This window comes from Chenopodium album, chromosome 13, assembly GCF_948465745.1.
Source record: "Chenopodium album chromosome 13, dcCheAlbu1.1, whole genome shotgun sequence".
Lineage (NCBI taxonomy): Eukaryota > Viridiplantae > Streptophyta > Magnoliopsida > Caryophyllales > Amaranthaceae > Chenopodium > Chenopodium album.
The window spans coordinates 38086213-38101542 of NC_137846.1; the positions used below are offsets into that span (position 1 = coordinate 38086213).

General features: G+C 38.7%; 1 protein-coding gene across 1 annotated transcript in view; it reads left to right on the forward strand.

Annotated features, from left to right (window-relative positions):
* Window positions 1-15330, forward strand: part of LOC145576621 (calcium-transporting ATPase 3, endoplasmic reticulum-type-like) — a 42855-nt gene that overhangs the window by 26179 nt on the left and 1346 nt on the right. The window contains exons 25-33 of the mRNA XM_081634345.1: window positions 6825-6917; window positions 8497-8547; window positions 8643-8774; window positions 10209-10310; window positions 10898-10952; window positions 11422-11507; window positions 12240-12388; window positions 13166-13271; window positions 13367-13420. Of these exons, the coding sequence (XP_081490471.1) occupies window positions 6825-6917; window positions 8497-8547; window positions 8643-8774; window positions 10209-10310; window positions 10898-10952; window positions 11422-11507; window positions 12240-12388; window positions 13166-13271; window positions 13367-13420 (828 nt within the window). The remainder of the gene's footprint in view (window positions 1-6824; window positions 6918-8496; window positions 8548-8642; window positions 8775-10208; window positions 10311-10897; window positions 10953-11421; window positions 11508-12239; window positions 12389-13165; window positions 13272-13366; window positions 13421-15330) is intronic.

The window sequence follows — 15330 nt, forward strand, 5'->3', positions numbered from 1 at the left end:
TCTTGGAGGCTACTCTACTGCTCTACCTCTATTCTATTCTCTATTATTACCAAAATCAACATAAGGTCACTGTTACATTGCTTTCCTTTTTATATCAAGCTCTACACCTCACAAAAATGCCCTAATCATTGAGGCTTTTGTCATTTACCGTGACAAGGTGACTGCAGTCCCCCTTGCCACACCCCTTAGTGGAATATTAAACTTGTTTGTCATTTAGCTGCTGCCCTTGTTGCTGCTCCTGATCCTGACCCTTGGCTTGTTGTTCTTTCATACACTCTCATAGGCTGCTGTGGTGGGTCGACCCGGTATATAGCATTACTCCCCTCCTAGACATTCACCTTGTCCTCGAGGTGGAAGGATGGAAACCGGAGGTTAATAGCATCAAAGTCCTCCCATGTGGCTTAAAAGTCAGGGAGGTTTCGGTGTTGGTCTTGCGGTCTTGCCACCTGCTGTCCTCTTTCTCACTCCCAAGATTGCCTCGGAATCTGTCACCAACTCCAAGTCAGCAGTGAGCTGAGTGGGGAGGGTGGGGCTTACAGGAATGCTGCCCACAACCTTTTTCAGCTGTGATACATGGAACACAAGATGCACCTACTCTCTTCCGGCAGCTTTAAACAGTATGCTACCTTGCCAACACACTGCAGAATCTCAAAAGGTTCGTAGAAACGCGCAACCAGCTTCTCATGTGGCTGTTTGGCAATGGTCTGTTGTCGATAAGGTTGCAGCTTGAGGAACACCCAATCACCAACCTCAAACTCCACATCTCTCTTATGACCATCAGCGTTGGCCTTCATTAATTGTTGGGCCCGGTTTAGGTTCATTTTCAGTTCATCCAAAATCAAATCCCTTTCTTCACTCCAGTCGAACCTTGCTTCACCTTCCAAAGTTTCGGGGGGTCCCCACCGTAGACCACCTTGAATGGTGTCATATTGGTAGAGGTATTGGGGGAGATATTATAGGAGTATTCTGCCCATGGTAGCCATTGTGCCCACGACGTTGGTTGACTCGCCACAAAACATCGAAGATAAGTCTCTAAACACTTGTTAACCACTTCCTTTTGACCATCCGTTGAGGGTGGTAAGCGGTGCTTCTCTTGAGGTTGGTGCCTTGTAAACGGTAGAGTTTTTCCAAAACACGCTCATGAACACTCTATCAGAGACAATTGATGCGGGAAACCCATGTAATCGGACCACTTCTCGCGTAAAAATGTCAGCCACTTTAAGGGCATTGAATGGGTGTTTCAACCCCAAAAAGTGACTTTACTTTGATAGCATGTCCACCACGACCAATATTGAGTTCACCCCCTTAGAGTGGCAGCCCCTCTATGAAATCCATGCTGATATCGTCCCAAACCACCTGTAGAAACCCCACAGATGCTTGCTGTGATGGCTTGCTCTGTTGGCAGCCCTGTACACTGCTGAACATGCTCTCCCACCTTCTTTCTCATACCTGACCTCAAGTAAGTCTTCACTACCCCCTGTAGGAGTATCATGATATTCCTGAAGAAGAATAGGTATGAATTTCGACCCTATTGGGAGAACCACCCTGCCTTTATGCATCACCCGATCACCTTCTAAGTGGATGCCCTGGTGGTTAGTAGAACCAGCCCTCAATGAATTCTGCAGCCCACTCAACCAAGGATCACTTGCAAGCTCTTCCTCAAGTTTGGCCCAATCCACCATTGAAGTGGATATTAAGGCCCCAAATTGTGCTTTCACACTCCCCTTTCGCGAGAGCGCATCTGCCACTCTATTGGACTGCCAGGTCTATATTGGATTTCAAAGTCCATCCCCATCAATCTTCGCATCCACCGTTGATAATCGCTGCCTACTTCTCTTTGTTGGGTTAGGAACCTTAAAATTTTTTGGTCGGTCCTAACAATGAAGTGTCTTCCAAGCAAGTAATGCCGCCACTTGGTCACCGCTAAACTAACTTGCTATAGTAGGCATGGGCCTCCCTTGTTGCATCAACACCGCTTCAAGCCCAAATCCCGAAGCATTCGTCTCTACTATGAATTCAAGCTGAAAATCCGGCATCCGTCTCTACTATGAATTCAAGCTGAAAATCCTCAACATCGGGGCTGATGTCATGGCAGTTTTAAGAGTTGAAAAAGCATCGGCCGCTTCACTTGTCCACCCAAAACTATCCTTCTTCAATTGTGATGTGAGTGGTCCGGCGATTTGAGCATAATTAGCCACGAACTTCCGCTAATAGCCGGTTAGACCAAGAAATCCACGTAATTCCCTTAAGTTCTTCGGCTCTTCCCACTCCACAATGGCCTTCACCTTATCCATATCCCTGGCTACCCCTTCCTCCGATATCACATGACCCAAGTATGCCATTTCCCTCCTTCCGAATTCACATTTTTTCCAATTGGCATACAACTTGTGCCTCATTAATTGCTCTAACACCAACCTAACATGCTCCTTGTGTTCTCCTTCCTCCTTACTATACATAAGAATATCGTCGAAAAACACCAAGACAAACTTCCTTAAATATGGCTTGAACACCTCATTCATAAGAGATTGAAAAGTTGTCGGGGCATTCGTGAGCCCAAAGGGCATCACAAGGAACTCATAGTGTCCCTCGTGAGTGCGGAATGTCGTTTTATGAACATCTCCCGGCTTCACCCTTATTTGGTGATAACCGGACTTCAAGTCCAACTTAGAGAACCATTTTGCCCCATGCAATTCATCAAGTAACTCGTCCAGGACCGGAATTGGGAATTTATCTAGCACAGTTTCCTTGTTCAAGGCTCTATAGTCGACACAAAACCTCCACGAACCATCTTTCTTCTTTACAAGGATCAGTGGGCTTGTGAAAGGACTTATCGATGGTTGAATAATTCCGGCTTGCAACATCTCTTGGATTAATCTCTAGATCTCATCTTTTTGTATTTGGGGGGTACCGATAAGGCCGAACACTGATCGGGTCACTCTCGTTCTTCAAGACAATTGAGTATTCATGGTCTCTTTAAGGGGGCAGTCCGGTGGGCATCTCAAACACTACCTGGAACTCGCGCAAAAGGTCAGCTAAGAATGTGGTGTCTCTGTTTCCGTTTTCTCCACCTTGCTCATCTCCACCATAATCCCTTGTCCCGCCTTACACAAACTCCAAATCATGGCCTTCAAACTAACCTGGGTGGTTTCGAGTGAAGGATCGCCGGTGAGGGTAACAGGCATTCCACCCACCCGAAACTTTATAATGTGGGATTTCCAATTCGTTGTTACTGCCCCTAATTCTTCTAACCACTGTACTCCGAGAATAATATCGGCGTTCCCGAGTTCGAGTGGTAAGAAGTCTTCAACAATGGCAACACCTCCATTTAATTTCAACCTCACACCTTTACAGACCCCTTGCCGCTTAATCACCTCTCCGTTTCCTAAAGCCACCAAAAATTCACCCCCTTTTGTCACCGGAATGGCCCTTTCTCTCACCACCTTCTCCGCGAGAAAATTGTGGGTGGCGCTGGGTCAGTCATCACCACCACCGTCCCACCTGCTAAATCCCCCTTCAATTTCATAGTCTTAGGGTTCGAAATCCCTATTACGGAACACAGTGACAACTCCGCCACCTCTTCGCCGCCGTCTTCCTCCGCCTCTTCAAGTGGTGTCTCATCCTCCCCTGCCACCAATAACACACTCATCTCTTTCCTCTTGCACCGATGGCCCACTCCCCATTTCTCGTCACATCGAAAGCACAAATTTTTACTCTTCTCTCCTGTATTTCTGCTTCGCTGAGGCATCGAGTGTAGCCGGAGTTTCGACCCTAGGAATACCCTGTTGAGGAAGAAGACATGTTGACAGAAGCTATTCAGGAGGTTTAGTCCATGTTTTCGCTAGGCTAGTATGGCTTGGGACTCCATAAGTTTGGACTAAACTCGGCCTATTTGTTTTGTTGAGGTAAGGCTTGCTAGGGAAAGTTTGGGCCGGCCCAGCTCGTTGGAACCCTTGCCCAACCTTCTTGGTTGCACAGACCCGATTCTTCTCTTCTATCCCACCGGCAAGTTCCATAGGTGCCTCCAGGTTAAAAGGATACAACATCCTTAGCTCAGTCTTAATTTCGTCGTTAAGGCCATTAATGAATTGTCCCAGCATGAGGGTTTTCGGAATTCCCTCTAAGGGAACGGCCAACTCGATGTACTTCCGACGATACTCCTCCACCGTCCCTTCTTGTTCTACTGCTAACCATTGTTCATACAAGGACCCCGTATGAGATGGTCGGAACTCATGCAGTATGCGTTGCTTAAGATCCGGCCACCCTGCCAACGGCCGCCGCTTCCTTTCCCACTGGTACCACTTGAGGGCCGCCCCGTCCATTGCTACCACCGAGGCCTCAGGTTTCTCACGCTCCTTGGTAGAAGTCAAAAGAACATTTCAGCCGGTAGGATCCAATTATCGAGATCGGTTCCTTCAAAAACTGGCATCTCCAACTTCCTGTGCTTCCAGTGGTCGCCGCCCGTACTACCGGCGTCGTCGCCACCTGCACCGCCCCCACTGGCTTGCCAGTGCCGGAACTCGAATGGCTCTTCCTCTCCTTGTCCGTCTCCTCTCCAACCCTCTCTCAATGGAGACCGAACCTCGTTCTGACCCTGATTCTGACTACCCTCGGCATCCAGATTAAGGATGACTGATTGATGGGCGGTGGCCTGTTCCCTTGGCCACCAGCCGCGGTTCTTCTCATCTCCTCACGGAACTTATGGTTGTTCTCCTTCTCAATTGCCGCTAGCCGCTTGTGGTCTATTCGAAAACGGTCGATTCTGTCCTCTAGCCTAGCTGCGGTTCTGGCTAGAGCTTCCTCCAACACTCCGGCCACCGCTGCTTGCACCGCTCTCTCTATGGTGGTCTCCTATGTCCCGAGCTTGTCAGCAATGCTCTTAAGGTGAGCTTCCTGCAAGTCGCATTTCCCCTCAAAGGTTGCTAGTTGAGTCTCCACCGTTTCGAGCTTATCCTCAACGGCCTCTACTCGCACTGTCAGATTGCTCACCATGATCGGAACTGCTGTGATACCAAGTTGCTATAGATTGAACATTCAAACACAAAGTGAAACAGGAAATATAGAAAACAGAGGAAAGCTTTGAACTTTGATTAAAAACTCAAACTTGACAGCTACAATGGAATATCAAGAAAGATACTCTCTTGGAGGCTACTCTACTGCTCTACCTCTGTTCTATTCTCTACTATTACCAAAATCAACATAAGGTCACTATTACATTGCTTTCCTTTTTATATCAAGCTCTACACCTCACAAAAATGCCCTAATCATTGGGGCTTTTGTCATTTACTGTGAGACAAGGTGACTCCAGTCCCCCTTGCCACACCCCTTAGTGGAATATTAAACTTGTTTGTCATTAGCTGCTGCCCTTGTTGCTGCTCCTGATCCTGACCCTTGGCTTGTTGTTTGTGCCTTCTTTCATACACTCTCATAGGCTGTTGTGGTGGGTCGACCCGGTACATAGCATTCCCCTAGAGACCTTGCAGTTTTGGGTTTTATATATATTCTTGGCTTTTAGATTTGGATGGCCAAATTTCTCATTTTAATTCTTACAAATTCTATATGTAAGTGCTAAATGCCATAACGCAACAGTTTATGCAACAGTTTTATATATATTCTTCCCCACCATTCTTCATTCATTTCTCTTGTTGTGGGATGAGTCTTAATGAGCTAGTTTTATTTGTGAGGAAAGGCTCTAATCTCATATGCCTTAGTGGGTCACATACATCTGCAACAAGGAGATACAATCATTGGTTAGTATCGAGGTTTAATAATAATTTATTTGAGAGACTTTTAGAGAGGAGAGGATAAGGATATTAGAGAACACTAAGCTTTCTTGTGCCATCAAAGATGGGAGTTTTAATAGGATTCTTGGAAAAGGGTCTCCTATCTTACCTAATTGCTCCCTATTTTATGGTTGGTGTGTGTGTGTGTGGGTGCTCCCTCGCCTCTATGGCCATTAATTATTCATGAAGAATTTGGTTATACTGGTTGATTACCCATAAAAAATTATCCAAAGATCTGATAGTGGCTCTACCAGAGTTGCCCCTATTTTCTAACATCAACATCAGTACAATGCCTCTAGAGATGCTCTTGTCCTAGGCAAGATGAGGCATTTGATGCATACTATGTGGTTATAGTGTTGTACTATTGTTTTTATTTCCGTAACAATTTAAATTTTATACCATAAAGTATATTGAAGGAACGGTAAGGTCACATGGGCTGTGTAGATAGAGGATTGGTGTGGAAAATGTAGACGAAGCCCTTGATACATTCAGGACAACTCATCCTATATATCTAGATTTTAGGGTTCCCCCCCCCCCCCCCCCCTCCTTCACAAACTAATGTGTGAAGTGTGTGCAAGTATATGGATGTGCGTGTGCCTGTGTCTTTTTTTGGGTTCTTGAAGATTTTTCGTTTTTATTTTTTTTAGAAAAAAAATGTGAGCAATGAAAAACTTAAATCATCAGGCTCCAGCAACCAGAATTGTGATACTTATCTGTACTTTCTTAATTATTTACATTTTATTTTACCACAATATATCTTGAAGGAATGGTAAGGTCGATCGGTAGTGGAAAATGTGGGCAAATCCTTTGATGCATTCTGGACAACTAATCCTATATATCTAGGTTCTACCCCCCCACCACCCACTTGCAAACATATGTGTGAATGTGTGCGTCCGCCCTGTATCTCTGTGGGTTCTTGCAGAATTTTTTTCTAGAAAAAATGTGTAGCAGTGAAGAACTTAAATCATCAGTTCCAGCAACCAGTATTAAGTTCCAAGCTCATCTAATGTAATTTATTTTTGCATTGTTGTAATTTTGTTTCAGGTTGCAATGACTGGTGATGGAGTCAATGATGCTCCTGCATTAAAGAAAGCCGACATAGGAATTTCTATGGGTTCTGGAACAGCTGTTGCTAAGGTAAGCCACATCATTAACCCGCATTACCAACCTGCCTGAAACTTTATAAATTCATATACGAAATATTTTGAAATGTTTTCTTGCAGAAATTCCTTTCTATTCTGTCCAGTTGTATAGAAATATGCATGCATCTTATCTTTTCGGGAGTGTAAGACCGTTGGAAAATGCGTCATCAGAGATCTTTGTGTCTTCTGTTACTTCCATAGAACAAAGACTGTCGTTAATGACAGTTTTCTCTACCCAATATTTATGATCAGCATTCTGTCAAACTTAGCCGACCCCACTTATGGGGTTAAGGCTCTGATTGATTGATTGATTGCTTCTGTCAAATTTGGAAAACGATTGTCAGCAAAGCGTTTGAAAACCTTTTAAGACTGAGGAATTCCTTCCTTCCTTATTTTTGGTGGGTGCAACAGAAATTGTCGTTTTCCTGCATATTGTGTGTTGACCTTGTCTCTTTGCCACTGCATGCTGCTCACTCCTGTTGAAATTGCTTCATTTTTTGTGGCTCATGAATTGGCTAAGTATTGAAATATAAAAGCAACAAAGAAATAGTGTTGCTCTAGTGCTTCAAAGAATGTTTTGTGATGCTTGAATGAGAGTACAAGCCTTTGTATGGATGAATTGCTCAAATGAGCCCCGTGCCTATTATTGTTATATTGTTACTGTTGATTGAGTGTTCATTAAAAATAAATGCCATGCCCAAAATCTATATGGAAGGCTGGTGAGGTAGCCTATGAGATCCCCCTTTGTCGCCACTATGCCCACTCATTGAGGCTGACATAAGGGACTTAGAGTCAGACAATGACATTTGACTTTCCTTTCATTCCTTTTAATTTTATTTTATTTTAATTATGAAATTAGGGGTGGGGGGAGTATTTCATTCTACCATTGATACCTTGCAGAAGAGAATGAGTTATAATATAAATTACTAGATGAATAACTGTATTTCCCATCCTTTTCGCACGAGTACATGACTAACAGAGAGTAAAGTAAGATTCTCAAGTGCGGAGAAGATGTCATCTAAGACAACACCCCATAGAGTATATACAACTCTAAGATGTCTCCTTTATATCTTTTGAATTAGACCCAAATCTCTTCTTTCCAATCAGATAGATTCCATGCCACACATCAGCATTGCCTTTAATACAAAAGCTGCAGCCCTTCCTCCTGCTTCTTTCATTGAGCACACTCATCCAGCTTGGAAGATAAATTGCATTACGTAACCTTTTTTCCTCTTTTTGATGGATACATCTTGAGTAAAGGTGGATCTGGGGTCACCCCTCTGAGTATTGATTTCTCAACGCTCTATTCTTGTGGGTTTGAGTGTTAAATATATCATATGCTCCATTTACTTATGCAGTTTTCATAGACCTCATTCAATGTATCTTTCAAACATCCTCTGGCCTTCACAGTTGATTGTTTGACATATTTTCAGTTAGATGATGGTGTGATCTAGTAACTGGCTTTATGCTTCTTTTTTTCCTTTTTTTTTTTTATTTTTTATTTATTTATTTATTTGTTAATTTTTAATTCAAGTCAACATTTTATTAAGTGTTTATCTACATTCCCAATGCAGAGTGCATCGGACATGGTTTTGGCTGATGACAATTTTGCCACTATTGTTGCGGTATTTTTTCTTTTTCCTATTTGATTTATAATAACTCAACAGCAACTAAATAATTGTGATTTAGCTTTTCATTGTTAATGCTGAATCAATTACAGGCTGTTGCTGAGGGGAGGGCTATATATAATAACACAAAGCAGTTCATCAGATACATGATCTCTTCAAATATTGGTGAAGTAGTATGTATATTTGTTGCAGCTGTACTTGGAATCCCTGACACCCTTGTGCCTGTGAGTCTATAACTGACAAGCATTTTATGTTCTTTTGTTAATTGTGCTGATTATTTTCCTGAAAGTGTAATTGATATTATTCTATCAATCTTTTCGTTCTCTGTCCAATTGAGTCAAAATTTTTCCTTTTTTTTTTTTTTTTTGACCTTTTAATTACAATGAAATTAACTGAATGCCTCATTAAACTTTATGAACTTATTTCTTGGTAAAGTGGCAACAAAAGGAGGGTCTACATGAAACAACTTTGTTATTTTAAGGACAAGGGTGCATACATTTAACCTCATCCATCTGATGCAAATTAGGCATTGTGCTTATGTTAATGTTAATCAAGATCATGCTCCAATTTGGAAATGAAGATTTGGGGACAAGTTTCTTCTAGGGATGCATTGTATACATTTTGGTGTTTATGCCTTCAAAATATTAGATCAAAGACAATTTGGGACTGTTTTGTTGGCTTGCTTGTGGGCCAACCCTGCTAGCAATCTTGGGTGGGATGCTGTAGGATATTTTGCTCGGAGTATTTATATTTGATAAATCATAGTAGGATATTTTGCTTGGAGTATATATATTTGATAAACCATAGTGGGATATTTTGCTTGGAGTATATATATTTTATAGACCATATTAGACTAGTAGTATATTTTGCTCGGACTATATATATTTGATAAGCAATTGTAAGACTTTTCTTAATAACTCAAATATCTGACATGGAATTGAAATTAACAAGAATATTACTGGTTTCATACATAGAGAGAAAAAAAAAAAAAAAAGAAAAAAAAAAGAAGAACGAAGAATCAAGTAATTAATCTAATTCTTACTCTAATTGCTAATCATTTTGTCTCGTTTTAACTAATATGCTAATATTTTATTTTTATTATACACTTTGTATTTCAATCAGCAATCTCTTTTCTAACTCTTGACAAGTTCATTGATGTGGTTAAATTATATAATGGCCCTTTTGAGTTTAATGGGCTTGTTTTGGCTTCTATATTCTAGACTTTGGTTTCCTTTGTTACTTAGTATGACTACTATTGAAAAATTAAGTGCCTTATCCAGTTGGAATCAAATTGGAGCCTTTGCAAAGGCCTGTGTAAATTTAATATTTTCATTCTGTTGATGACAGTCCTGTTCATTTTCCTGGTTTTTGGATTACTGATGAGAATAATTTGAATTAAATAACAGTAATATGTGTGATGTGTTAATTAAAAAAGCTGAAAAAGTCTGTTTTTTTTATTCTTTAGATCAAGATTGTTCTATCTCAATTCTAGTTTTTAATCTTTTTTTAAAATATATTGGATTTTATTTAAATATTTGATATGCAAATTGCACAATTTCTGTTATTGTGGCTTTGATGGTTGCGGATTATTGAAGACTCTTAGATGCATACGTTGTTATGCACATTGAATTTAACATCTATTACTTGTTAAATTTCAGGTTCAGCTGCTATGGGTTAATTTGGTTACCGATGGGTTACCTGCAACTGCTATAGGTTTCAACAAACAAGACTCGGACGTGATGAAATCCAAACCCCGTAAGGTAAATGTGCTGGATTAATGATTTTAAAGCCTAGTAAAAATCCTTGTTAATAAATCCTTCGAAACAGAATCCTTGTTAGTGAGTTCCTAAGTTGTTCTGTCATTCTTTGGTTGGAAAAGTTTATGTCAAGATTGCTTGGTAGTACCAGTGGTTGTTTATCCATGAATACAAAATAATACTTTGTGACTCTAATGTCACGTAGTAACCGATGTCTAAAACAAGGACTGCAAAGGAACTAAGGATATTAATTATTATACCATAGGCTTGAAGAGGCTGAACTGGTTCCTTTGAGTGCGAGGACAAATCCTTTAATTCTTTGCTCTTGACCATTGAGTTTTATGACCAGTTTAAGCTGACATGATGTAGAGAAAAAATTGGATACATATTATCCCTGTCCTTTCCACTGAAAATTTTTTAGGACATTCAGTTCTCTGTTGTTTGAAATCTTTGAATGTCCGTTTATGGGGGAAAAAAAAAAAAAAAAAAAAAAAAAAAAAAAACCTTTCATCTATTGTCCAGCCATAATGTTTTATATTGTCAATTATGCATTGCTCTGAAGTGGGTGTATTATATTGTCAAACCTGCAGGTTGGTGAAGCAGTTGTTAGTGGCTGGTTGTTTTTCCGTTATGTAGTCATTGGAGGTAATTTTTTTTCATCATTTATGCTTACATGCGTTAGTCAGCTGTGTATTATGTGTTGGTGCTTCGCTTTCTGCTGTGATAATGGGTGAAGATATTACTTTGCATAAGAAGTTTAATGTTGCCCCATTAACAAGGAATTGTTTTATCCTTTTATGTGATTTAGCAAATTAGCTTACATCCCAATTCTCAAACAAGATATTGTACTTAACATCTGTTGCATATGAATTATCAGTCACTTCTGATTTACTTTTGAATAAAGTATATGCTTATGGAGTGTATTATTTTATTTGTATTATTTTCAGTTCGGAGGTTGGGGGTGGGGGGAGAAGAGTGGAGGTCTAGGTTGATTGTGTAGATATATGGCTTTCATAACTCTTTTGGAAATTTATCTTTTGATTCTTGATATTACTATGGATTAGATAAAGAAGAAATAGTTTTGTAACCTTTTTCCCTTCTATATTTATCGCAGCGTATGTCGGCCTTGCCACTGTTGCGGGTTTCATATGGTGGTTTGTCTATGCTGATACCGGACCCAGGCTTCCGTATAGTGAACTGGTAAGCGTCTTTGATATCCATTATGTTCTCTTGCTGCACAATCTCTCTTGTGGACTCCTAGGCGCTAGGCGAGTCATACCGCCTGGTAAATCAGCTTGGCCAGTGTCTGGGTGCAGTGCGGTCCATAAGATGAGCCTATGTGCGTGCCTCAGGCTGCCTTTGGCAAGGGTTCTTGCCTGCTTCTTGTTCAGATTTAGAAATCTGACATGAAAACAAGAGGAAGAACCAAAACAAATTTGAAATTACAACTTATTGAGGATTTAACGGTCAAATGACGCAATATCCCCCAATTAATTACATAAATTTCAACTATGAAATAAAAGCCCCAATTATTTGAACAATTTTTCCACTTGTTTATCAATACCCAAACAAATTAAAGTAGGATGATGAACAAAGCGAGTAGCAATTACCTGCCGTGAAACGAGGTTGAGCATTCTCTCCATTTTTTCCTCATTGAAGAAGTTTTGTTATAGCTTTCACAAGAGGATAGATCTCTCTGCCTTACACACGTATATATTGTAGTGCTAATAGCTTAGGTGTACAATTTCTGTATTATCCAATGAACAATACTTTTTCACTCCATAAAATATCTCAGTTTTTTTTTTTTTCGATTTTTACCCTGTTACTATGTGCAACATAACCAGTTATAATACTCTGGTCTATGTTGTTATTCTTGCTGCTTTCACTTGTGCTCTTTTGTGGGATCATGATGATGCCTCTTTCCTGTACCAGATGAACTTTGACACCTGTCATATGAGGCAGACAACATATCCATGCAGCATATTTGATGATCAGCATCCATCTACTGTTTCAATGACAGTACTTGTTGTGGTAGAGATGTTCAATGCACTAAATAACCTGAGTGAAAATCAATCTCTTCTGTAAGTATTTAGTTTGGCTTAAGTTTATTTTCTATATTTGTTGCTGTTGTAATCATTCTAAATTATATCATGTCATCATGTACATTAGAAATACTATTGCAGTTTTATTCTTTTTCATTTACCATTTTTATTTCTGGTCTTTCAACACCATGAATCTCATTAAAAAAATTTGAGGGGGAAAAAAAGCAGTTATAAAGAGGGTGATCCGGTACCCCTTAAGAAACAAATGTTACAGATTTCATTCTGAATGTTGTGGAAATTATCAAAGAAGAGGCTTTTGATCATGTATCAAAAGAGACACTGAATTCTCAACTCTCCCCCTCCTGAAGATATGTTACAGAGTCTTTAAAGATTCTGTTATTGCTTTTCATCCTAATCACCCTCGTGAAAACAAAGAACAGATTGTCTGAAAATATATTGTCATGACTCAAGAGAATGTTGGAGGTTCTAAACTTCTAATTGTTTTCTTATCATGTGTTATTCATAATTCATCTATTTCTCATATTATCTCCCCTTTTAACTCTACTGGATGCCCAATCATGTGTAACTTTTTTTGGGTGGGAGAGAAAACATAGTTGAAGAAAGGGGGAAAAAAACATCCAGCAATATGGCTTTGTAAATATGTTTTTTGCATTTTTAAAGAATATTCACCCTGCCATTATATTAAAGTCTAACACATGTATTGTGGTTGCTGGATGGTAACTACCCTTTGTAATTATTGTCAGACTATGGACAATTTTATGGTGACTAATCGTTATGATTTGGTTTCTTGTTCAGTGTTATACCTCCCTGGACCAACTTGTGGCTGGTAGGTTCTATCATACTGACCATGCTTCTTCACATACTAATTTTGTATGTTCAACCATTATCAGCTCTGTTCTCTGTAAGTTGGTAACAATTCACTACTGTTATTTCCATCAATTTGTTTGTTCTCTTTGCTGATGCTGCATGTTGTAACCAAGTTTTGCTTAATCTCAGGTGACAGCACTATCTTGGACTGAATGGAAAGTTGTTTTGTATCTATCATTTCCGGTTAGCCATCTAAATTCTCTATAAATGATTTTCAATTGTCCTGAGGTGTTAAGTTTTGAGGCTTTTTACCTATGGTCCTTGCCGAGAAAGAGAGGGGGGGGGGGGGGGGGGGTGGCAGGGATGGAGCTGGCAAAATATGACGCATCTTCGCCAAATGAAGTTAAACCAACAATTTAGTTTTTATAGTGGTAGCAATTTAAAAACAGCATTCATTATGCAAGATAGGAGGAATTTTTCTTTCTTTTTTTTCTTTTTTTTTTTACATGTCTGGGTAAGGGTAAGCCACCATAACACAACATGATGATTCTACTATGTCATTTTTCAAAAAATGACACCATAATATGATGATGTGTCATGTTATGATTGGTCAATTTTTGATTTATTTTTAAAAGCCTAAATGTACTATACATGTATGTATAATTGAAAAAAAATGTATTTTTTAAAGAATACGTAATTATAGTTTTTAAAAATCTATTTTTATCTTTCTAAAATCATTTTTGAAAATTAATTAAAATTTGGAAAATAAAAAAATCATCATTGTTCACCATTTTCTTCATTCATGATATAAATTAACCACCCCCAAAATCTTGTATAATCTATTCGCAATTCAGACCAAAATTCCAACCAAAAAATTTTGTCCAAACATCAGATTTATTGGGTTTCGAATCTGCTTTCATGATCCATATACAAATTTCGTTTTAGGGTTCGATTGATAATTTTGATTTATGTAAAAATCAAGTTGTTTGATAGTTTTGAGGATGAAAATAGTGTGTATTACAATGATTTAAAGCACGAATCTTTCAATTTTATGAAGATCAATGGATAACGAGGGTGTACTTTGCAATTTAGAGTTCGATTTTTTTTTTCGCAAACTTGTTTGATCCAGAATCGGGATTTGCGATTTTTTTTTAATCTGTTTGTGGTTAGGTAATTACTTGTATTGAGTTAGGTGATTACCTGTATTTATTTAGGTCATTACCTAACCCACAAACAAGTTCGATAAAACTTAATTACATTTATCGGATCAAATAGGGGTGTCGAACAAAAAAAAAAAAAACGCGAGCACTTCATCTTCTTCTTTGTTCTTTGACAAAATTGCACAATTTGAGTTCACATAAATCATATTTTCAAAGCAGAATTAGTCCTTTGCAAATATTTATAAATGAGATTGTTGTTGAGATTTTGTTATGAAGAAAAACCTAAAATCAAAAATTGTAAAAAACAAAATTTGTTTTCGAATTTTAATCCCGATTTTAGTTTGGATTTACAAATTTATCAACAACTAACATTGATTTTGGGAATGGGGTGCTAATCTATGACATGATTGATGAACATTTTAATTTTTTGATTTTTAATTATAATTATAAATTCGAAAATTAATTAATATTATAAAAATAGACTTTCATGATTTATAATTATGTATTTCTTAAAGAAAATACATGTATTAAAAAGAATACATACGAAAATAAAATTTTAATACATTATGGACATTAAAAATAATTTAAAATGAAAATAAAAATAAAAATACTAAATACAGGCCAATCAGATTTCGCCGCATCAGCAAATTGTGGTGTCATTTTTAAAGAATGACATTGTAGAATTTTCAAGGTAAGCCACCAGAATGAAGGGGGTAATGCTCCATCTGATCCAATTCCATTTCTACCCAAGTATCAGTTTGTAAAGTTACAATTCACTTTTTGTTAAAGTGATTTAGGGTACGTTCTTATTTACTGAGTTGAACTGAATTGAATATTTTATGAGAGAAAGAAATTAGAAACTGAACTGAACTGAAAATAAGCTGAAGAGAACAGGCCCTTAGACTATTAAAGTTGCCCTGTGTGCACCAATTCTAGTTTTGCATTAATTAAAGTTAGTGGATTCTCATACAATAGTATGCTTGGTGTACATTT